The 26,086-nt window shown below is 41.7% G+C and overlaps 2 protein-coding genes across 16 annotated transcripts in view; both read right to left on the bottom strand.

The window, feature by feature from the left end:
* LOC139570786 (bone morphogenetic protein receptor type-1A-like) overlaps positions 1-20,783 on the bottom strand; it is a 51,314-nt gene extending 30,531 nt beyond the window's left edge. For both annotated transcript variants that reach the window (XM_071392952.1, XM_071392951.1), the window contains exons 1-2: positions 20,552-20,783; positions 10,716-10,853 (exon numbers count right to left, since the gene is read on the bottom strand). The gene's annotated coding sequence lies outside the window, so the exon portion shown is untranslated. The remainder of the gene's footprint in view (positions 1-10,715; positions 10,854-20,551) is intronic.
* Positions 20,784-21,223: 440 nt separating this feature from the next.
* LOC139570788 (LIM domain-binding protein 3-like) overlaps positions 21,224-26,086 on the bottom strand; it is a 94,133-nt gene continuing 89,270 nt past the window's right edge. For all 14 annotated transcript variants that reach the window (XM_071392956.1, XM_071392960.1, XM_071392959.1 and 11 more), the window contains 2 exons: positions 25,853-25,968; positions 21,224-25,722 (listed from right to left, as the gene is read on the bottom strand). In XM_071392956.1, coding sequence (XP_071249057.1) covers positions 25,633-25,722; positions 25,853-25,968 — 206 coding nt within the window. In that variant the 3' untranslated portion in view covers positions 21,224-25,632. The remainder of the gene's footprint in view (positions 25,723-25,852; positions 25,969-26,086) is intronic.

The following is a 26,086-nucleotide window of genomic DNA, read 5'->3' on the forward strand; positions in this document are numbered from 1 at the left end:
AGAGTAGGAGGCAGTTCACTCTCGGCACGCTATTCATCCAAAGTGAAAATGCTGCCCCCTAAACCCTAAAAAGTTAACTTATTTGGGCTAGGGGGCAGTATTCGGAAGTTTGGATGAATGAGGTGCCCAAAGGTGCCTAAACTGCCTGTTACTCAGGCCCAGAAGCTAGGATATGCATATAATTGGTAGTATTGGATAGAAAACAATCTTAAGTTTCCAAAACTGTTAAAATAATGTCTGAGTATAACAGAACTGATATGGCAGGCAAAAACCCAAGGACAATCCATCCAGATGTTTTTTTTTCAGCTCACCCTTTGATTACTATGGCTGTCAATGGGAATATAAAACAGAATACCTCCCAGATTGCAGATCCTAGGGCTTCCACTAGATCTCAACAGTCTTTAGAGTTTCAGGCTTGTTTTTTTTTTTTTAAATGAGCTAGAATTTGTAGTTTTAGTGAGTGGCTCCCATTTTGGCTGTAGTGTTTGTTGCGCGCTCCGGTGAGTGTGCGTATTCGGTTATATATCCGGTAATGGTCTCCGGTATTCTGTCTTAAATTGTATTGTTTATTTACATATTAGGGTACCTGAGGAATGATTAGGAACGTTGTTTGATATGTTTGGAAGAAGTTTATTGGTAACTTACGGGATTAATTTGTATGCATTTTGAACGAGGGAAACCGGTGGATTACCGAGTCTAGCGCGCCAATGAAACAGACCTTTTTGGGATATAAAGAAGGACTTTAACAAACAAAATGACCATTTGTTATGTAGCTGGGACCCTTGTGATTGCAACCAGATGAAGATCTTCAAAAGTAAGTGATTTATTTTATCGCTATGTGTGTGCGGGGCGCTGTTAAGCCTTTTTGAAATCTGACAATGCGGCTGGATTAACAAGAAGTTAAGCTTTGAAATGATGTATGACATTTGAATTTTCATGAATTTTAAATCTTACGATTTCTGTAATTTGAATTTCGCGCTCTGCAATTTCACCGGATGTTGTCGAGGTGAGACGCTAGCTTCCCAATGATCCGTAAGAAGTTAAGCACCAGCTGTCAGAGTAGCTCACAGATCACTGCACCTGTACATAGCCCATCTGTAAATAGCCCATCCAACTACCTCATCCCCATATTGTATTTGTTAATTTTTCTTGCTCCTTTGCACCCCAGTATCTCTACTTGCACATTCATCTTCTGCACATTCTACCATTCCAGTGTTTATTGCTATATTGTAATTACATCGCCACCATGGCCTATTTAATACCTTACCTCCCTTATCCTACCTCATTTGCACATGTTGTATGTAGACTTTTTCTACTGTATTATTGATTGTATGTTTGTTTATTCCATGTGTAACTCTGTGCTGTTGTATGTGTCGAACTGCTTTGCTTTATCTTGGCCAGGTCGCAGTTGCAAATGAGAACTTGTTCTCAACTAGCCTACCTGGTTAAATAAAGGTGAAATAAAAATAAATAAAAACGAAGTGAGACAGTGTTCTTCTCTCTGTGACCAGGCCTCCCAGGATCTGAGGTTATCCTTCACAGACAGTCAATTACTGCAACCACAGCTAATGCATCTCTAATAAGGCATGCTTACACACACACACACACACAGTGAACACACACACACCACGGCCCACAGGCATATGACACCATGGACGAGTAAGCTACCCTATGATTAAACCACTCTACAGGGTAATTGACGTTTTACATCATGGTTTCACATTGATATTAGGGTTTCCTGTGATCTTGATATTACCTCCTGAAATCTACTGAACACCCTCTGATCTAAACAGTGTTGACGCCCTTGTTAAAAAAGAGGCCCCCTTTAAGAAAGCAGAACATTTTAGAAAATCCACAAGCATGCCAACTCAAAACCACTGTTGTTTAAATATTGTTTTTACTTTGTCTAAGGCTTGGCTCCGGCAAGGTGCCCACTATTACTCCACCAACTCCCAGGAGCTGAGATATTCTGCCTGTTTATTTTCCATTACCTGCTCACACATTCCACTGGCAAGGAAGGGGAGAGGCAAGGTGCTGATAAGAGCTGGGGCCAGGCTGCGCTCCAGCACAGCAATCCTCCTGTGAGAAACCATCTACCCTGAGACAGACAGATCCTCCCTACCAGAGCATGATCTGAAATAAGGCTTGTCAGGACAACAGGATCTGCTAGTACTCTATGTCAGGAAAGCATCTCTCCCGCAGTCAATAGACTGACCTTGAAGATGGGAGGATGTGGGGCAAGTGATGCGTTTCATTATGACGCACAATGGATCATCATCAGGAATATACTGGGTATAGGCCTAGCAGTTCAGTGGTTTGAACTGACCACACCACATAGGCTAATCTGGAAACACATTAGGAGACACTAAGCATGTGCATTTAACCTTCTCTATTTTTAGGATTTTGATATTGAACAATACTTATTATAGGTAAGGGTAGAGCCATCTTGAATTGTGCAAATTGTGAGTTTTGGCAGGGCACTGAATGCTAACGCTGCCACCGGGAGGCACCTCGCCTCATCTGGACCTGAAAGGCTTGTCACAACTTTGTCTGAGACCAGGACAACAATATCAATGCAATAAATTGCATACAATTAGTTTGTTGCTAATTATACTATTTACATTTTAGAGTATTTTTTTTGACTGATAAGATGAATCTGTGAAATGAACTTTGATGAGTCAGCCAAATAAAATTTGATTTGACAACAAGGTAGCTAGCTATCTATAGCTAGAGGACTCATGATATATCTCAAGGAGTGAGTACAATTTTTGGCTTTATCTTTTGTTGTTTAGTATTTTTGCTAGCTAGGGTCATCTACTATTAGAGCCACCTGTCTTCCCAGTAGCCTTCTTGGTAGGTGAACTGCTGACTGCTCATAACTTGCAGATGATTGTTGACACGTCCAGGATTAAGGGGCAGGGCAATTTGTGACTTGTTTTGTTAAATCAGTGGCTGTATTGGAGGGAGAGTCATTTCTTCTCTCCTAGACAATCAGCAATTAGTACAGGGAGGTGTGCTCTTAACCTCTGCTAGGCAATTAGTGTTAGTACTTCAGCCACCCCTGGTTTATCAGCGGCAGCTGTAAGCGGCGGTCATGTCAGTCTCGTTGGAGAAAGTAAGAACGTCGCCGAAACTAAGACAGTTCTGCCAAGTTGTTCTGTGGAGTTCTTCGTGGAAGACTCCACACCATTCTCTCAATTGAGTATCTTACCTAGTTTTTTTCTGATCTCATTTTGCAGCTTTGGCAACTATGCGTGTTTTTTTCTATACCCGTTCGCTCTTCTCCCTGTAGGCGTTACAGACGCTCCCCACCCCTTGGCTGCAATCCTAATTTAGTGTACCCTGCACAACCTATGTGGAATTCTGAGTCTGTCAGCGTTTGGAACTGCTGATCTGCAGTCAAGAAAGCAGAGTTCATCTCAGCATATGCTGATCTTCAGTCCCTTGAATTTTTGACCCTAACGGAGACATGGATTACCACAGAACACTGCTCCTCCAGCTGCTCTCTCTTCATCTAAATTGTCTCTCATAGTCCACGAGCATTTGGTCATTGCAGTGGTGGCACCAGGCTTTTTTCTTTTCTCCCTCACTCACCTGTCCATCTCCTCATTTGAGTTCCATGTGGTCACTGTCACTTGTTCACTCAAGCTGAATAATGTTGTCATCTATTGCCTACCAGGTGCCCTTGGAGAGTTCCTCAATGAGCGTGGCAAGCTAATTTCCCGACGATGGCACACCGCTCTTCGTACATGGACTTCAACGTCTGCCTTCAAATAATTTATTTCCAACGCTCTTTCCCCTCCTTGCCTTGTTAGCTCACCCTTCCAATCCCTTCCAACTCACAACGCAGGCAATTAGCTTGACTCATCTTTACTAGAGGCTGTTTGCATACTAATCTCACTGCAGCTCCCCCTTCCAGGTCTCTGATCCCTACTTTGTTTTCTGGGTCTCCCTTTCCTTCAACCCTGGCCACTCAGCCCCTACCCAGATGGTCATGCGCTGTCACAATCTTTGCTCCCTCTCCTCTTTTATCGTATCATCTTTCCCTTCTGTTAAATCCTACTCCCTCCAGTCTCCCTATTCTGCCTCTCTAACCCTACTCTTCTCCCTTTCCGCATCCTATGACTCGCACTGTCCACTTTCAGGGCTGCGGTTAGCTGAGCAAAAATTTAAAACTAAACTTCCGGAGGACCCATCATCCTTTCACTCCCTCCGCTCTACCTTCTCTTCCACTGTATCCGGTCCTAAAGCCACTTTCTGTCATTATAAATTCAAGTTTTTGCCTCTAACCCTAGGAAACTACGTTCCACCTTATCCTCCACCCCTTCCCTCTTTGCGGACGACTTTGTCAGCCACTTTGAAAAGGTTGACGACATCCGCTCCTGATTCACTCAGCCTATTGAGTCCACTGGTCCCACAGAACTACCCTACGCCTTGACTTCTTTCTTCCCTCTCCAGACTAAATCTTGCGACAAAGTGAAGTCTGGCCACTCGACAACCTGCCCGCTCGACCCCATCCCATCCTCCCTTCCCCAGACAATCTCTGGAGACTTTATCCCATTTCTCATCAACTACTCCCTGACCACTGGCTCCGTCCCATCGGACTTCAAACTGGCTAGAGTTGCTCTCCTCCTCAAGAAACCAACACTCAACTCATCTGATGTCAAACTACAGACCTGTATCCCTTTTCTTTCAAAAACATTTGAGCATGCCATCAACTCTCGTTATTTCAGAACGTTCTTGCCACTTCTGGTCTCTTGGCCCTCCCACCCCTATGGAAGGGCAGCACCCGGTCAGGCCAGTCCACTCTTCTTTGTCCTGGCACCCCAAATTGTGGAACCAGCTTCCCCCTGAAGCAATGACAGCAGAGTTCCTGCCCATATTACAAAAGCACCAGAAACCCTACCTCTTCAAAGAGTATCTTAAACAATCCCCCTCACCTCTACCTCGTTGTTTTCTTTGATTCAAGAAACCACTATAAAATGCATTATTAACTCCATACCATTATTACAGAGAATCAAACAAATTATGCTACCCTCTGCTTATTGGCTACTTAGAATTGTATAAGCTGTCTCAAAATACAACACTGCCCCTTTCAGACAACAAAGAGCACTTTACCTGACTCGCTTTTCAAAGATGCCTAGAAATGTACACGTTTTGTGCTCTTGTAGGAAGCAATCACTCCACCATTGCTGACTACAAATTATAATAATGATAATAACTCACTAACTAGCAAAGGATATGAACAAAATGTGCACACGTGGCTACATGCAGCTCTCGCTTTGATCTCAAAACAAGCACATCTACTCACGACCGCTCATGCTGTAAACACTGTCCAGTTCAAAGTAAATGGCACAGGTCCATATACGGCAATGGTCTATTTGCATAGACCTACTGCAGCTCTGATTGTTTATACCGCACCGGTCTGTGTAGAGTACGGGCTGAGTAGTACATGTCAATGCAATAGAATCCTTCTCCGATGCATTTTGCCTACAACAAAATCTCTTGGATAGGTCATTATGTTTTGGTATGTTGCATTGACGGTGGCTAATATTGTGTTGCTTCGATCACAACTGCCACAGTAAAGGGAAATGTTGATAGTCTTAACAGGGAAAACTCTAGAACAATGGCCACCAACCTTTCCTGAGTCAAGTAGGCTTATTCATATGCATAAGCTCTGTGGGTGTTTTGAATTAATCACCACCTTAGAAAGCACTGTCCATTTCGTTGTGTTGGGCTTTGAAACAACATCCACAATGACCATTTTTCCCACTCAGTTTCAACCTGGTGAACATTTTTCAAATTGATCAATCACAGTGAGGGGAGTTTTAAAAGCGCAATACTGTTTTGATGTGATTTGACTGCATTTGCATTGATGTCAGAGTGGTTAGAGGGAAAATAGAAAACATAGTACCATCAGCGACCTGATGGTCATTAGCGGGTCTACCAACCCATGTACAACTATTTGTTGAAATGTGCTTAGTCTCGAATGTTTTTAAAAAATCTTGAAGACAACGTTAATGTGCTTTGACTATAGTGTTCCATGTGCATTTGTGGGGCACAACAAAATAGAAACCAAACAAAGGAGCAGGCCGTTTACTCTGGGCACCTCTTTGCACCTTTCATCCAAGCTACTCAATACTGCCCCTGCAGCCATAAGAAGTTAAGCTCTTCTTGCCATAATTTGGACATGGTCTTTTACCAAATAGGGCTATCTCTGTATACCACCCCTACCTTGCAGAAAACAATTGATTGGCTCAAACACAATAAGGAAAGAAATTCCACAAATTAACTTAAGGCACACCTGTTAATTGAAATGCATTCCAGGTGACTACCTCATGAGCTGGTTGAGAGAATTCCAAGAGTGTGCAAAGTTATCAATGCAAAGGGCGGCGACTTTGAAGAATCTCAAATATATTTTGATTTGTTTAACACTTTTTTGGTTACTACATGATTCCATGTAAAAATAAAGAAAAACCTTTGAATGAGTAGGTGTCCAAACTTTTGACTGGTACTGTGTATATATATATTTTTTAATTAAAAATGAAAAGTTTTAATGTCTTGAGTCATTAGGTATTCAACCCCTTTATGGCAAGCCTAAAGCTCAGGAGTCACATAAATTGCATGGACTCACTATTATTAAGTTGCTTAAACACTATTATTGCACACAGAGTTAAACACATTTTTACCTATTTAGCATTGCCATAAAAAGGGGTTGAATACTTATTGACTCAAAACATCTCAGCTTTTCATTTGTTACGAATTTGTAAACGTTTCTAAAAACATAATTCCACTTTCACATTATGGGGTATTGTGTGTAGGCCAGTGCCACAAAATTCAGGCTGTAATAACAAAAATGTCAAGGTGTGTGAAAACCTTCTGAAAGCACAGTAAGTGCATTGACGATATCATCCCCACAGTGACTGTACGTACATACCCCAACCAGAAATGGAATACCAGGACATGTACTCAGAGCATGCGCTGACCAGCTGGCAAGGGTCTTCACTGACATTTTCAACCTATCCCTGACCCGGTCTGTAATACCAACTTGTTTCAAGTAGACCACCATAGTCCCCGTGCCCAAGAACGCAAAGGTAACCTGCCTAAATGGCTATCGCCCAGAGCACTCACATCTATAGCCATGAAATGCTTTGAAAGGCTGGTCATGGCTCACAACACCATCATCCCAGACAACCTGGACCCACACCAATTCACATACCATAGGGCTGTGTGGTAAACCGTGTTTTACAATATACCGGTATTGATGCACGGACCGGTTTGGGTTTTTACTTTACATTCTATAATGGTATTAGAATGTTTGGTTTGTTAAATGTGATACGCTGTGTGTAACTTCCATTTTTATAGTTTACTTTGCTACTTGAGTCATCTCTCTCCATCCCGCTTTACTCACAGACCTAACCATGCCCCATCACTCAAGGAGCGCATTTGTTGTTCCTCCATGGTCAATGCAACCCATGCAACAATGTTGATGACAACGATGCTGTTTTCACTTTGCTTCTTAATATAAACCCACTAGTGTTCTATAATTACACTATTAGTTTGTTTCTTACATCTGCAAACAGCTACTTTGTCTTTTCTTAGCAAGATGGGCCTAAATACTTGTTAGCCGAAAATGCTAATCGCTAGTTATTACATTTATTAGCTAACTAGCTGAGTCAGAGCAAACGTGATTAGCTATACAGCCTGATAATACCAGTGATGGTGTAGACCTAAATCAGCATGTTGTTTGAGCAACAGTATCTTCTACATCAAAAGAGGAATATGCAAAGCATGAATATGTTAGCTACGTGAAGTAGCGAAGAGAAAACATGTAGCCAAAGTTTATAGGGTCCTCTATGAAACACTTATCAACACTTTGTTCCCTACCCCATCAATAACTCTTCCCTGGCATTTTTATTCATTGTCATGTCAAACCCTGTATTCAAAACTCCCACAATTATATTCCAACGATAGAATTAGAATAATCACTCTCGTTCCATGATTCCAACAGTTCACCCAAGTGTTTTGCTCTAAATTGCAAGTAAATTCACAACATTTGGTTAAAAATAAGGCCTGGAATGTTTGCCCATACTGTGCAGCCCTATTTGACAGTGTGGAAATGAACTCAAATGGGTGCAGGAAATGCAGAAATTGATGAAAATGCTGAAAAGTATTTTTGGTTGAAGTTGAATTGAACAGTATAAAACAAATCAGAATGGAGAAACACCCATTGAAATCCCGTAGAATGTATGTTGTCGTCAACCTAGGGTCACACACTACTACATTTAGAACTTGTATTATTCAAAAACATAAAAGTCATAACGTCCATTTTTTAAATTTAAATACTGTGATATATTTTGGCCATATCACCCTAACTAGCATACCACCTCAACAGATCCACAGATGACGCAATCTCTATTGCACTCCACACTGCTCTCACCCACCGGGACAAAAGGAACACCTATGTCAGAATGATGTTCATTGACTACAGCTCAGCAGTCAACACCATAATAACCTCCAAGCTCAGGTCCCTGGGACTGAACACCTCCAGCTGCAACTGGATCCTGGACTTCCTGACAGGCCGCCCCCAGGCAGTGAGGGTTGGCAACAACACATCTGTAAACACGGGAGCCCCTCATGGGTGTGTGCTTAGTCGCCTCCTCTACTCCATGTTCACCCACAACTGCGTGGCCACGCATGACTCAAACCCCATCATCAAGTTTGCTGACGACACGATGTTGATAGGACTGACCACCGACGATGAGGCAGCCGTCAGGTAGGTCGTCAGAGACAACCTCTCCCTCAATGTCAGCAAGACAAAGGAGCTGATTGTGGACTACAGGAACGGAGGGTTGAGCACGCCCCCATCCACATCGACGGGGCTGTAGTGGAGCGAGCCGAGCGCTTCAAGTTCCTTGGTGTCCACATCACTAAGAAATTAACATGGTCTAATCTATCGGGATAACTGCTAACTTCTTCTGTCAACAAGCCAGAAGTCACACAGTTACTTCTGGAATTCACATATTTTCGGGAGCTTCTCGAAATAGGACCAAAGATTTTTATAACCAAACCAAGACAGACCACAGCCAGTCATTTCAAAAAGGGGGAAAAATTGTCATAGCGGACAGAACAAGCAAGGTGGTGGGCAGAGATGAGCACGAGCTAGAGAGATCCTATTGGCATGTTCTATCATTCATTTGCATATTTCTGTTAGCGAACGCCAACTCTGTTAAGTGCACGATACCTCAATATGCGTTCGCACTCCTAAACAAAGACATTTTACTTTAGCAACGGGTAAAGTCTATAAGAAATTTGTCCACTCTGTTCGTAACAGATTGTAGTTTTGGGAACAGAAAACTGTAATGAGATCAAATGTTTCATCGATGAGAAAATGTGCAGAGTGTCGGCCAAAATCCATTATGTTCCATCTTCTCCCACTGCCGGCCACTGGGCTACCTCTCACTACCATATTTGGTAGCGAGTGGAAACACCAAGCGGATGCTTCACATTTATACAGCTGGTGAAATATCTGTCTCATGAAGGAACACCCCCCCCCCCCCCGACTGGCGTTGTCCCACTCAAACATTACCTCGGTTTCCTCACCTATCAACAAGGAGAAGATCCCGCCGCTTCCTTTAGATCACACCATGCTTTAGAGCAGGGATCATCAACTAGATTCAGCTACAAAATCATTGTTTTGTAGACTGCAGATTGACCGCAAGAAGCTCAAACAGATATAATATTTGGCTAAAACATAAAACAGATTTCCAAAATTAAAATCACTTGGAGCCGGTGATTGCTGGTGTTTTTACAGTCTTATGTCCAACAGTTGGGCACACCTGCTTTAGAGTCCACGAGTGACGATTCAGGGGCAAATGTCGGACACAAAACTAGAGGCACAAATTGGGAAACTCACCAGCTCGCCTTAGTGTTGTTTAAAAACGAGGAGGTGAAATACATTGGGTTCAACATTCTCTGTGAACATATGGTAGTAATTTGCTCGAGTAGACTCCCTGACTCTGAAAGTCTGCCGGTGGAGTGCGTAAGCTCAGACAGTCTTTTCGCTCTCTCAAACAAAAACAAAATAGAGAACATATGTGCAACCAATCAGTTTATTATCTAATCTTTTATACATTTTTTAATTGAACTAAGACCAGGCGTCTTAATGTCAACAATACTTATTTTTTTAAGACCCCAAAAAATAAATACATAAGAAATACTCAAAAAATTCCATTCTAGATTTCTCTTATGGCGGGTGTCACTCCACCTACGGCAAACGTACAGATGTCTAGCCTAAACCTCGAGGAACATGTGCAATCAGGTCCTTTCCTTCTCTTACTCCTCCAGTTATTAATCACATCAGCAGACAGCTCCAATAACAGAATCTGTGCCTGCAATTATGATCCAGGAAACCACCCGATTGGCCAGCTCTGCTGGGAGAGGTCAGGGGTTAATCTCCTTAGAGGGGTATAATCAGGTTTTGGGGTAATCACCGGTGCCCCCCAGAGAGAAATTAACATTTCGTTGTTAGGTAAGATAAAAAGGCTGAGATGGAATCCAAATAGAGATGCATTGACCAACCAAGCATGTGACCACAACACATCTTGCACAAATTACACACTGTATATGGGGCTGAACATGCATCATCACAAGCATAATCCAGAGCAAGAGTCATCCCTCTGATTCACTGTAACAGCCATAGAGAGCAGTCTTACCTCACTGAGGGATCCATGGTGCAGGGGCATGTTGAGGATGCTTGTAGAGACCAGTGTTGGTGCTGGGGGTCATACAGATCCATAGAGATAAAGAACATAGACGCTGGAGATAGAAATCCAGCATGGCACCATAGAGACCTGAGCAGGAGAGGGTATGAAACTCAAATTAGTCACACACCAAGAAAATAGGACTTACTGCACTTCAAAGTGTGCCAATGTCTATGGCAGATGGGAGCCACAAAACATGTCAGGTCGGAAAGGCTATTGATTGCATATCACGAGGCTTGGGATGCCTATTTGAAAATAAAAACCAACATTTATTTTTTGTTTCTGCCCTGAGATTGTGCGCAAAAACCCTATGGGTTAAGGAGGCTGGGGGGGTTGCTGGGCAACCCGAGCAGTGCAGAGGTATCATTGCACAGCGCTGCAGACATCCTGTCACCGGGCCAGGAGCCCAGGGACCCAGCCGCAGTACACTACGACCTCCACTGAGGGAAAGACATTACACATCACTGCAGCCCATAACTTAGTTCTCACAACTTTAGAAGTCATTAGCAGTGCCGGATCGGTGCGCGCGTGGAATTACCGCCACTTCAGCATCACCGCCAGAAGGACGCTGCCAGAGAGACCGAGGCAAATTCCAACAGGAATATAAGAGATAGGCCTACAGCACAAAGGTAGAGGACTATAGTGTCTGAAAAATAAAATGTGGGTGACTCATACATTGACTCACTTGTGTGATTATTCAAGTCAATAACCTCGAGACCCACAGTAACGCTGGCACGTTTTGGACTTATAACCCCTTTTAAAACAGTGTGCGTTTGAGCTACAGGGTTGTTGCAGTGGATTTGTCCATCTGTTCCATTAGTCTATGATTAATGGGAGTTAGAGTGGCGTTTGTGAGACAAGGGCGGTTCGCGAAGACCGTCCTTCTCACACAAAAAAAACATCTAAAGTCTGAACGGTTGGAGTTAAACTATTATGACACCATCTATGAAAAGCAGAGACGCTTACGAACACGTAACCGGTTTCGCTCTAAGACGCTAACAAGCCACACAAGAGTAAAAGAGGTCCTTCTCCATAGAAGATCAGAGGAAATCCCAGGACAGTGTCTATAATACTGTAATAAGCTCACAATTGCTGTCACAAACTCCAGTTGTCACTCACAATTTCTGTACTTACAGCATTCTTATGAATACATTTATCAGGTTTTTGCTTGGCAGACATTTTTTGGGGGGGAAAGGGATTACATAAAACATATTTAAGATTAGCCTTTCAAACACAGATTTAGGCCTGGCCTACATGAACCTGAAAACATACTGAGGGGAAAAGTGTCGGTCAATAGCTGGTATGATACCAGGGAATCCTCATCCAGCAAAGACATCCCAACAGCACATTGGGACACACACAAACATCTGATTTTAGACCGGGGAGGTGTTATTCCAGGGGGTGGGGGGAGGACAAGGGTGTCCCCATAAAGCCTCCAGTGAGTGGGCCACTGCAGGCCAGAGAAGCTCCCTGCTGTGGCTGGGAGATAAGTGGAGCAGCATGGTCTGGATATGGCCCAGCAGCCAAGAACAGCTCTCAGCACCAACACAGGGGCTATTCTTCCACCAGGGAGAGTTCCTTGAGACTCAAAGGGCCTTTATTTAGCCAGGGATATCAAAGTGAGTATACATTCAAAACAGACAGCACGCGGCAAACTCTTCTAGGGGAAATAAATGCACTATATCAAATAGAAATCTTAAATTCCTGCGAACAAGAAACTCTATTCTGTTAGCTTAAAGGCATTTGAGGACACCAGAGCAAAGTCTAAAACACCCTCGTAAAAGGAAATAACTGCAGTAGGCATTCCATGCACTAACTACTTTTAGGCCAAATTACAAGAAACCTGCCATTTGAAAGTGCTAGAGTGGTTAGTATGAGCAAATGGAATACAAATTGAAGAAAAAAAAATCCATGGACACAGTGAGCACATTCAGGAGAGTGAAAGGCAGCAGAGGGAGATCAGCTGTGCTCTTCTGTTTACAACACTGTCTCTGCCTCTAGACTCAAATGTCTCCTCAACATGCCAGGGTCACTTAAGGGTGCAGCCGATAATTGGCAACTAACCGCTTTGGCTATTTATAAAGTCCTGAGAGAATGCAGGAATATATTCTGAGGTTGGGAGGTCTGTCACAGTGCAGGGGCATGGCTCCAGGGAAAGTTATTTTGAGTAAAAGCAACAATGCAGAGAGAAATGCAGGAAGCATTAAAATAGAGAACGAAAGTACTAGCTAGACATCTTGTAGTTCTACTCCTCAAGTTTAAGTGCTATCATTAAGTTGGAGAGTTAGCCTCACATCTGTTGTGAAGTGGGAAAAGCTTCAAGCGCCTTGTCACGTCATATGCAAATTCCTCACAGCACTAGGTGTCAGGTGTTAAACTTCACTGTCTGACAGGATAGTTATGTAAGGAAGGACAAAGACGGTGGTTACACAACGGAAAAGAACTGTCAGCCAGGAAGGGGAACACTGCTGCCCAAAAGTGCGAGGAATCGCGCGGCACAGAAAAAACTAAAGTCAACAAACAAAAAACGAAAATAAACATTATTGGGCTGGTGTGTGAGTTTGTGTGCGTGTGTGTGACAGAGGCTGGAAAAAGGAAGTCGAAGTGAAGCATTTGGAGATTCCATCGCTGAAGTTAATTCCGTCAGCTTTAGCAAAACCAACAGAGTGGCACGAGAGCAGAGGCAAATGTGTCGAAGCTCAGAGGAGCGACTAATGCCATCAAAGTGAACGATCAGCCATAGCTAATTGAAATTAAAGACCATACAGGGGGAGGGAGAGTGGCTCCGGTCCGTTCACAGGGTCCTCTCTGTGTGGGGATGTGTATGGGCCTACGCCAGCTTTTCCCCCCTCCTCTCTCAGCAACTCACCTTAAATCAAGTCCAACTGCTTCCTTAGAGGAATAATCAGCCTTCTGTTAACTAGCTACTTTAACCAAAGTCCTAACCTACATCTAGCTCAGTGTTTTCAACAAGCATACATTCACTTCTTTTTCTTATATTTTTAGACCGCAAGCCTAAAGGGATATAATATTTGACTAATGTCAAACCTTGATTACACTTGGGAACATTGTCCTGCGTAGGGTGCCGTCTTTCGGCTGGGACGTTAAAAATGGTGTCCCGGCTGTCTGTGGTCATTCAAAATCCTATGGCGCTTATATTGTAAGAGTAGGGGTGTTCAACCCAGTGTCATGGCTAAATTCCCAACCTGGCCACATTCCATCATGGCCACCTAAGTATCCCCCTCATTCCTAATTGGAATATATCACTCCTCACCTCTCCAACTGATAGTTTGTGTGTGGTGAGAGTTCTGGCACAAAAATGGTTGCCGTGCATCACTGAGGTGGGTGCTACACATTGATAGTGGATGAAGTGAGTTTCCCCTCTTTTTTGCTAAGAAAACTTGGGGACCGCAGGCCACTAGTTTGGGAACCCTGAAGAGCTGAGTGAAATATGTATTTTTAGAAGCACTGCTCACAGGCATAACAGATGGTCTAATTTACTTGAAATAAAGTCTTGGTGTTTGTCCTTGTGTTTCTTGGCTATTTACATTGTTTTGTTCACAATCTAAGTTATATTTCAATATTTCAGTTTTAACTGCTAGTGAAGAGAAGACAGACTACTTACTAGTCAGACTCAATCTCAAAGGCAAAAAGGTCACTGGAGTCACATTACAGGGTAACCTTAGAGGCAGGTGAACATGTGTCTAAACTTTGATATTTTGGTTAAAAGACTCAGGTCACAAAAAATGAAATCAAAACAATATACCACATTAATTCTTACTAGTAATACATTTATTGTTTTAGAAACATTAGAAAGCATGCTCATCGTTTTTTTGCTTGTGTTTGGTTGGTGTAATTTTTGTGGAAAAATATATATGCGCTGGTAAAAAATTTGGCTGGTAAATTTTATTTTATTTTAGGCCCTGCTCCTTTCTCTGTTTTTATCCAATTTCATGTGTCGTATTTTAAGACAGACATTCTGGTTGGAGTGGAGATGGGTCTTGTGGGTTGATGAGTCTTCCCACTGCATGTACCATCCATTATTGCTCAGGGGAAGAAAACAGAATTTATGCAAAAAGAATACCCCTGCACTTATCTTATTGACATTCAATTATTCTCACAGTTGTGAGCATACCAGTTGACATTTGGACTAGGCTACCAGCTGGTCTTAAATCAGTGATCAAGTTGTATTAACATTAGGCCAAACAGACCTTGATGAAGAGCATTGAAAATATTTGGGGATGGCACACAGTGGACAGAGTATACACTCACAGGTCAAACTGAGAAACAATGACAGACGGCTGAAATTTGAAAATGAAGCTATGAAAATGCAGGCCTATAGTGAACTTATTCAGCAATGTTTTCATGTGTTAATCCATTTTAAACACTTGCCAGCCTAAATCCCATAAACTAGGGCCTACTAGATTTGTACTGCAGTGGTTCCTGACATAGCAATTAAAAGACGTGTGTGCATTTAACCTCTTAAAGAGGTAGTACAGCAAAGAAACAATAATCAGTACTACTTGTCAACAATTTTGGGGCGGCAGGTAGCCTAGTGGTTAGAGCTTTGGGCCAGTAACCGAAAGGTTGCTGAATCGAATCCCCGAGCTGACACGGTAAAAATCTGTCGTTCTGCCCCTGAACAAGGCAGTTAACCCACTGTTCCCCGGTAGGCCGTCATTGTAAATAAGAATTTGTTCTTTACTGACTTGCCTAGTTAAATAAAGGTTAAATAAAAATAAGAACTGACCATAACTATATCCTCCTGATTTCTGCTTACAAGCAAAAACCCCGAACAGAAAGTACCAGTGACGCACACGCTCAATATGGAAGTGGTGTGATGAAGCGGATGCTAAGCTACAGGACTGTTTCGCTAGCACATACTGGAATATGTTCCTGGACTCATCCCATGGCATTGAAGAGTTTATATCAGTCACCAGCTTTACTAATATGTGCATTGATGACGTTGTCCCCAGAGTGACCATATGTACATATTCCAACCAGAAGCCATGGATTACATGAAACATCCGCACGCAACAAATTCTAGAGCTGCCGCTTTTTTTCTCCTCCCACAAATCAGACGTTTTTATGAAATTCCCCTACGCCCTTTGACAAATCACCAAACAGGCAAAGCTTCAATACAGGACTAAGATCGAATCCTACTACACCGGCTCAGACCTCGTCGGATGTGGCAGGGCTTGCAAACTAACAATGATTACAAAAGGGAAACCCAGCAGAGAGCTGCCCAGTGATGCAAGCCTACCAGACGAGCCAAATGCCTTCTATGCTCGCTTCGAGGCATGTAACACTGAACTATGCATGAGGGAACCAGCTGTTCCAGGACGACTGTGTGATCACGCTCACCGTAGCCGATGTGAATGTCAACCTGTTTAAAAGGTCTTACTCACAAGGCCGCAGGATGCGTACTCAGAGCATGCGCTGACCAGCTGGCAAGTGTCTTCACTGACATTGGGCATAGTCCATGTGCCCAAGAACACCAAGGTAACCTGTCTAAATGACTATCGCCACATAGCACCTTAGCCATGAAATGCTTTGAAAGGCTGGTGATGGCTCACAGCACCATCATCCCAGACACCCTGGACCCATTCCAATTCGCATACCGCCCCCAACAGCTCCACAGATGACGCAATCTCTACTGCACTCAACACTGCCCTTTCTCACCTGGACAAAAAGAACACCTACGTGAGAATGCTGTATTTAACCAGCCAGTAATGTGCAAACAACGTTCAAATCTTGACACAGGGCTCTACAGTTTGCTGTGCGACCTGGAATTTCGATTTAGGAGTACTAGTGATCCTATCAAAATGTAGGATTCTAATTTTATTATCTCATATTTTTCATTGTGCTCCTACATTTTTCAATTTTGGCGCACATGTAGTCCTTGTAAAGAAAGGTCAGCATAGAGCCCTGCAACATTGCATCATATCACAGGCTTTAGGCATATTACTGAGGTATATCAACTGTTTTTATAAAAGACAAAACAAGACACTAAAAATCTGCTTCTTAACCCATCCTCAGTTTACTGAATCCTCCAGTATTTGAATTCTCCAGGAATGCCATCCTTTTAGCTGCCTTCCACATATTATTTCAGAAGCTGATCGGCCTCCATCACACAACGCATGTTTTTATAAAATCACAAGGCCCCAAATAATCACATTTTCTTGGTTCACAAACAGGAAGGGATTTCCCAAAATAAAACTAAGTGAACAAACTGACCTTTTCCACTTTCTCCATTAAAAGACAAAAACCTTTAAATTACCATCAGAACAATCTGTCCCTTCCCCTATTCACATTAGCTCTTCTAAAATATTCACTCAGATGGCTCTGTGTATTTAAAAGAAAGATCAATACCATTAAAAAGGACAACTGCAGCCTGCATGGTAAACATCATCAAGGACAGTCATCCAGCAACCGTGTAGAACAGGGGTGTCGTGTCAAACATACAGCAAGCAGGTGGTTTTAGTCTGAAATAGGCAGGTCAACGAAAGGCTGTTTGAATGAAAATGAATGAAAAACATTTGCACATCTAGGTGTTCAAAGAAAATCCCTCTTCAACAAGCGCATTGAAGATATAAACATTTGAAGATTCAATAAAATGGTCACCCGCACACTGTATACTGGAAAAACAAATAGGCTATTCCTTTACAGGCAACATGTTCATTGTTATACTATCTTTATGTTGCAAGTAAGTGTACAGAATGAAAATGGATAAAATGTCAAGAGTATGAAATGCCCAGCATTAAGCAGCATTTCCAAAAGCCAGCGGGAATTTGTGCAGGTTTATACAGCCTGTGGTAGCAGAGGACCCCTAAACCTCCACAGCTGTCTGAAACAGTTCTCTGTGTACAGTCTAACGGTGATAGGTTAGAGTTATAGTCTTTATCTGCTCTTCTAAGTTGGAGTCTGAGGTGGATCTGAGCGGTAGATCTCAGCTTGCATTTTGACTCAGTTATCTTGACTCAAAAGGTTGGTGACCACTGATCTATCCTGATTGCCTAGTCACTTTCACCCCTACCTGCATGTACATATTACCTCAATTACCTCGTGCCACTGTTACATTTTTTTAATGTTCCTACTTTTTAACTCTGCATTGTTGGGAAAGGGCTAGTAGGTTTTCTTCGACAGCTCAGCCACCCTGTCTCCAGGCTTGAGGGGGTTTAGGAGTGGGGGTTGACTCAGGGAGGCACAGCAGACAGAGGAACCCATTGGGATGTGAAACTTGATCCGTGTGCTATCCCCTCCCTCTATCTCCACCACCTCGCCAGAGAGCCTTGGAGACTCCCTGAGCAATCTGATCCCTCACTGCCTATGAGATTGGAAATGCTTTCAGAGGAGAAAGACGGATGCAAGACAACAGAAGCAAGGCAGGGGAAAGACGCTCTTAAACATAAAGGGATGTTAGAAAAACAAGCATTGTAAATTTAAAAGTGCTTGAGAATGTTTTGCTTCTCTCTTTCACCGCACTCAGAGCACTTGAGGCAAGTTCTGGTTTACGTTACATACTTCAGTACTGAAACAACTTCAATTCTAGGAAATAAGTATCAATACTACCCACACCACCTACAACACACTAAGCATGGACTTTACGGAAACCATGTAGGTTAGCCCATTTAATGAAAGTACATTGAAAAACATCTGTTTTCCAACATTTAGGCTATGCCTACTTAAAGGTTCAACTGCAGTGGCAGCTGTCAAGCAGGGGCATGGGAGACAAAACAAATGGCCCATCATGAGTGATAATCATTCCATTATAAAAGGAGAAGATAATTCCAGCTAGCTACATCCTCTTGACAATGAGCAGACCTCTGATCTGCGCATCGCATGTGCATAAATCATATCTGAATTATGCACAATTTACTGAACCCCATCCCCATTTCTGTCTAACCCTCCATTATGTTCTCTCCAGACTTCAGGCAGTTACAGAGCTCTGGCTAATTAATCACACTCAGCTCCAGAGCAGGGCTAGACTCCTGCTATAATCACTGTGTTAGCCCACTGATCAAGATACTGTGTACACAATCATTGCTAGAGAGACTAGGCATAGGTCTATATGAACTATGAAGACATTCAGCTATGACTAAATAGGGACAATTTATTGTCATGTGCTTGATTATGGTTTTAATAGCTGGAGAAATCATCACGCTTAGTTTGTTAGCCATTCTTCCTGGCCTAGTCTCACTCCCCCAATATTGGCCTGTTTTATGGAGTATCCCAGGTAACCCACAGAATGTAAAGATGTCTGGCATATGTATAATATTAGACTTTAGATGCAATATTTTTTTCCCTCCACCTTTAGAAATCCACTTCTACCCCATGCCGCTTAAAATGGACAGTTTCACAGTCAGGGCTTCCATCTGGTTTTGACCTCCCTATTTTCCAGAGCCCATTCACTCCAGAGTTGCCTCCAGCATTGGAAGGTGGGGAGCACAACGCATCGCCCTCCCACTCCAGGCCCAAATTAAAACCAGCTTTTTTCACAAACGAGAAAAGCATGGCCAAAAATGTCCCATTCGTATGCGACCAACACACCGGGTATTTTCCCTGTGAAAAAACAGACCTCTAGCTACACACATAGTGTGTGTATGGGTGTTTGTGTGTGTATGGACAGATTTTAAAGTGTCTCACTGCCTCCAATACTTTAACACCATCAGTGTGGACTATATCACATGACGATGATTGACCAATTTATGATGTGCAATGATACTCAACAGGGTATAAAAATCCATTGACCTTCATGGTAGCCCCCCAGAAACCCCTTTATTCAAACTGTGTGTGTGTGGTTATTGGCAGAAACGTGAGAGCTGACGTGAAGTCTAATTAAAGAGCAGGATGAATGCTTATTTGGGTGATTTGTTTAATCAACTTAATCCTTGTTATCAGTACTTGAGGTACGTTGTCCTCCTCGGTCCTCTGATAAACACTTGTTACAAAACACACTTCAATTACAACGAGGCCTACCATGAGCCAATGTACAGTTTTAATCCATGAACAACTAACGTTAGCTAGTTAACTATGTATAATAAATGAAGTTAACACTAGGCTAGCCTACTAAACTTTCAAGTAGTACAATTCAAAGATGTGTTTTAGAACTGACTTTTCAGAGTGAAAGTGGAAAAATGTTCTTCTGTCATCTAATTTGATACAAATTATTCCAAACCTCATCGCAGTCAATCCCTCAGTAAAATGTGTTACATTGTTGCAATGTCTCTGGAAGCGATAATATAACGTTAGTTACATGATACCGCTCTGTGCTAGCTAACTAGCAACCCACTAGCGAACAACTTTCATTGCGTAATGAGTGAATTAATTTATAAAACAATTTAAACTTAGCAACTAGCAAATAATACTCTGGCTAACTATATACTAACCAATTCGGTCAATATCAAAGTTCAGTGTCAGGTTTGCTAGTAGAAGTACTTGCAAACGAGTAAGCTAGCCAAACAAATGTATCTCGATACTTAGCTAGCTCGCTAACTAGCAAGTGGCTACGCTAAAATTAGCTAGCGCTAACAATCTAGCGAGGTAGTTTTCGCTTTCAAAACAAACTCTCGGAAACAAGTGGCTGTATTTAAACCGAAGCTAAAATGTTTACCTAACTAGTTAATAAATATAAACGTAATACACTTCCAAAATGAAGCCAGTAGCTAATTTTTGTTTTTTCGTTTATTTTTCAGACGCAAAAACAAACTTTTCCAAGACAACAGCCAAAGCAAGGGCAGAATTAACAGGAGTATGATCTAGCCTGGTTAGATTTCATTCCACCTCACCTTTTTCTTCAGCAGATGTGGCAATCCTTTTGGTTCCGGGCGAGCACTCCTCTGTATCTTTATATTTCGTCTTGAAGTTGCAAAAATGTGGTGTACATTTCCCAAACATGCAGTTTAACGTCGGCCCTGCTCTACTCGCTCTGTTTTTGCCTCTGCCTATGTCATTTGATGAAGCACACGTAGACAGACCAAAATTTTCCAATCACTGCAGCGACTGCACAACCATTTGAGGGGGACGGAGTTGCGGCAGGCGTATTTCTATGGAGAATTCTAGTATGTCCCAATTACCTCAGTGACGCCCCCTGGTGTAAATTGACATACCTATTATTTTTCATTGCCCTAATCTACTACAGTATATTCGTATTTGTTTTACACATGCATACATTAGTCTACTCACAAATAGAAGAGCGTGGAGAGTAAAAAGTCGGGGAAGAAGCGAGGAGAGGAGATGAGGAGCTTGAGAGGTATATAGAGAATCTGGAGAAGCAGATAGATGGTGAAAATTGAGAAAGAGGTGGACAAAGTGTGGACATAAGAGGGATTGAAAAACATGGATAAAGGAGAGATGATATTGAGAATAAAAAGGTGGAGGAGATAGATGAAGAGGAGGATAGGATATGAAGAATAAAGGTGAGAAGGAAGTGGAATAATAAATTAAGGTGAAAGACAACGTTGTGAAATAAAATGTTTATTGACAAATTTCAAAGATTCAAACCATCCTAGGGTCATTCCACCAATTCAGTGCCTTTTGAGAAGTGTAATTTCACCAAAGTTTAACATTGTCAAGAGCACATGTTCAAATTCATAAAAAACATGTTCTCATCTCAAGAGTTTTTTTTAAATAACAAAAATGACTATAGAAAGGGCCTATTAAAGTGCCAAATAAATGAAATCAAAATAAAGTAACAGTGTTGACAATTTCTTCTTAAATCAACCATAAATCCCCTTGTGACAGGGGGAATGGATGCTTCTGTGCATCAGGGAGTGGCAAGTGAATATCAGTTTCACGAAGAAAAAAAAATGAAATAGCTAAAACATTTCTAGCCTGTCTATCTATGGGTAACAGGGTTGACGTGTTATGTTCGACCCGCTCAGTTTCCCACCACAAAACACCAGAAAATGGCCAAAAATAGTCAAACCATATCACCTGCTTTTAAACTATGATTTGACAATTCATGTTCAATGTTTCTTTAAAAAATATATTTTAAAAGAAATAGTTTCACCATATTAAAACAAAAGTTCAGTTCACATAACAGGGATCACCAAAATGAGGGACAGGCGTAAATAAATCAATAATCACATTAAATAAATCATCTTCAAATTACTTTGTCAAAGCAACTAAAATAACTAGGGCTTTACAACGATGGTGACACTTGGAGAAATGTTTTGAGCAAGTGGGTTGAAATCTTCCTAGAAGTGACACAGGGTGGATGGAGGGGCGTCAACATGCTGAATTTTGGCACTTTAGGTAGCCTTTATTCACATAAAAAAATTATATTTATTCGATTCTCCATATGGTCTGTATTAAAAGGGCACTTCATTTAATATAACAGGCTTTTAAAATGTAATATTGTTGCACAAGTTCTACTTAAATATCAAATGGACGCAAGAGGCACCCATTTTGTGGAACGACCCCCTAGAGATCTAGAGATACCAGCAGCCTCTCAACATTGACTCTGGTAATACAGGCATACTTGTGGTTGTAAAACAAAAACATAATGGTGATTTGTAGTCTTTGCTGAACAATATAAATTAAGGTCATGGTATTTAATAGGCTACAGCATGCATAAATTAAGGCCCTTCAAACATTGTCCAATCCAGAAAGTTCTCAAGAGAGACGAAATCAAGCACATTTCCTTCCCAAGATAGATACACACACACACCGATAGACTCCTGTTAAATTCTTCAGTCGTCAAGGTATATCCTTTCTCCATGTAACTCTGTTCTGATAGCAGTCAGATGCATTTCACTAAATAAAGCAATGCATAAAACATGTTCCAATTTCTAAGTATAGTTAGTGTTATGGTAGGCCAGGCAGGGTGAGTCGTTTGAAATATGGGGTTACAATCCAAACACATCAACGTTCCACATAAAAAGACCTTGTCTATAGAGACGATAGGGTTCTAAGTACAAATGCAGCAAGAGATGAACCACTAATTCATGTGTTATTCATAATGTACAACAGAACAATGACAACAACTCTATTCCTCCAACACAGTCCATGCCAAAGAAAAAAACATTGACGGCCTACAACTACTCAAAGATCAAAGCCATATTTCAGTTACTGCTTCAAAAACATATAAGTAAATCAATGATCCGATTTAAGTGTGTGGTTGTTATCTCATGCCAAGTATATATCTATTCTAAAACAAAAATACTAAAAAATACCCTTTTGCACATTGGATATAAATCTTGCAGCCTGGATATAAATCTTGCAGTGATTACTAAACAGCAGTACAAACAGAAATAATGTGTGAACCAACATCTAAAAGACCACTCAGCAGCCTGAAATTTAAAAAGGATTGTCTTAATACAGTGTCATAGCAAAGTAACCTGTGTGCCATATAGACTGTTTAGTGAGAACTAGCCAGGAGGGAGGGAAGTGTCAAGAGTGAAGAGAACGATGAAGGCTACTTAAGTCTCTCGTTACAGAGGACAGAGATGCACCAGAGACCTCTTACCTAAATGGAATGAATGCCTGACGGCAGAGAGAAGTTATAGTCATTTGGGAATGGACTGTGAAATTCTATAAAACTGTGTCCTCCTTAAATATGTCCTTAACTATTCTTTCATAGTGTTATTATAGCCAATGTTGACTACAGAGGAAACGTGTGAGCATTGGAACCAGCGATATTGACATTTTGGGCTGCTGACATGGTCCTTCAGATACCAGGTAACACAAAATACACTATATTTGATTGTCTAAAAATAGCCTCTATGGGATGCACAGCATTTCTATCATCATGTTGACGCAATAGTCTTTAAAAAAAAAAGTAACCATCTATATAACCCTAACAATTGTTTTCCCTATGCTGTCCACACTTTCTGATTATGGAGTTAGTGTAATGACATTGATACATGGGGCCTGGAAAAAAGCTTGACATTGAACTGTTGGATACAAAGTCCACAGGGGTGACAAATGGCTTTGTAGTGTTTGCTGGAGTGGGGACAGAGGGAACATACAGTGAGTGTACTATGTAGTGAATGGTGTCTGAGGCATGCCAAGTAGCAGAATGGTGTCAGCACTCTGTTGCACTCTAGTGGTTGGAAACTATACAACTAGTTTCAATACGCTGAACTTCAAGTAAACAACTATTTCGCAACAATTCAAGCCCGTCTTCATTTCCCTCCAATGGTACCATGTAAGGTTTATTCTGAACTGGCACAGACTGTGCTTTTCTTACCAGTTGATCTACACACATACAGTATGCATATCAAAAGTACTCAGTGTAGTGTTCTCAGTGTTATGTAAAATCACAGTATGCTTTGCTACTCTAGTGGCACAGATACATAACTAATACTGATGTTGCCCCAGTAGACATGCACTGACAATCATGTACAAACTCATGCATGCACACGCACTTACACAAACACAGAAAAGACACAAAGATGTATAAAATAAACTCTGAAAGTATAAAGTCTGTACACAAGCACACGGTCTCAACTGACCTTTAAGGTGCGTGTGCTAGTGAGAGAGAAATGATTGTGTTTGGCTGTTTTTTTTGTTACCTCGACAGATATTTCCTATACATTCCTGTTTAAGTTAAGCGCTTCATTACGGTTGTATGTGGCATATCACCATGCATAGACATCTGTTGTGTAAAATGTATCTGTAAGACCCCAGGCCAGAGCTTGCCTCCCTTAAGCGCAATTCAGAGACCAAAGCCGCGGAGACACAATAGTCCAGCGGCCCATTGTGACATATCTTTCTGGCTCTGGTCCACCATCCGTGCACCTCCCCCAAAATTCCCATTACATACTATAAAAGACACAGAGTGGTTCCTTGATTTCCAGTCAGGAGCAAATCCCGTTTATGAGACACGTTCCAAAAACCTAACTTTCCTACCCCATAAAGTGTTCAAATACATCAAAAGTTTTGCCTCATCTTCTACCCGGATCCCCAAAGTTGGTATAGTATTACTGTATCATAATGTAACAGAGCACCATCTTTGTATATAATAAATAAATAAATCCAGGATGACAGAGTGAGTGACAGGTTCTTCATATAATACTATGAACTTCTGTATGATGCAACTGCATGCATACAAAACTAAATCAGACAGCAAAAGTCCAAATATAACTGTTTTGTCAGCAATATAAACATCCATGGATGTTATACTTCCGTTTAATTCTATGTAAATAAATAACACTTTGCCAAAGATGCAATGAATATCACTTACTAAACTGTCACTTTAATAATACCTCTGTGAAATCAAACAGTATTCGTAGCCCTGCATGTGTCATGCTACAGTATACTGTATCGGTTCACGTTCTGTGCTCTGTTGGTCAGCGTGAGGCATCATCATGTTAAATCTACTGTATGTGATACTAAAACGGTCTTATTACATTCACTGCAAGCTATTTGGGTTTTGACATTCAAAACAAAGCACACGAGTGTTCCTGTGAAATAAGGCATCTTATTTACTGATTGCCCTGCTACTCCACTCAGTCTGCCTGTGTCTGTAGGCTGCTAATGTTTTTGCTCCAGCCTCACTGGATTGAGGCCCTCCGGGACCTGAGTGGAGTAGCAAAGAGTTTACATCAGAATTCTCTGATATACAATATAATTCATTTGTAAGTGTTATTAATAAATACACACGTAACACATGTTTGGGGGGGGGGGGGGGGCTGCAGCATTTTAGGCAGTTTTGTCTTGAATTTCAGTACCAATGGAAATACTTAAATTTTGTCACGCCTGATTGTTCGGTTTGCTGAACAGTCAATCTTGTTGCTATCATCTTCAGCTTGTGTTTTTCATCATTTTGACTGGCATCAATGCCCTCTACAGGGCTCTTTGCCAAGGCTTGGGCATAGCTACGTAAACACCTGCCCACCACCCCATAAAACTGCAGATGGAGCATCTACACGTTGATGGCGTGAGCGTGCTTCTTGCACAGGGGCTTGTCCTTCTTGGAGTAGAAGGGCTGGCCCTCCAGGTTCAAATTGCACACCTGTGGGAGACGGACATAATTGTGAATCTCACAAACCAATATTCTTTTGGTACAGTCCAAGAGATCCGAGTAATAACCGTTTTATACAGCAGGAACATGGGTTATTGTACAGCGCTGTAGTCATTCTTACCGCACAGACAAAGCAGGTGTCGTGCCAGGTATGACCCAGTGCTTCAATAAACTTGTCTCCAGCTTCTACTGGGAAGTCACAGCCATGGCACTTGGTGCTGAAGAGTGAAATGTAATCTGGAAGAGAAAGCATAGATTGTGAAAACACTAGCAGAGTGCAAAAGGTAGCAAAGTTACATGCGTTAAAAACATTTTTTCTCTATGTATATAAATCAAATGTAGTTCCGTTGCAGAA

This window comes from Salvelinus alpinus, chromosome 3 (assembly GCF_045679555.1).
Source record: "Salvelinus alpinus chromosome 3, SLU_Salpinus.1, whole genome shotgun sequence".
NCBI lineage: Eukaryota > Metazoa > Chordata > Actinopteri > Salmoniformes > Salmonidae > Salvelinus > Salvelinus alpinus.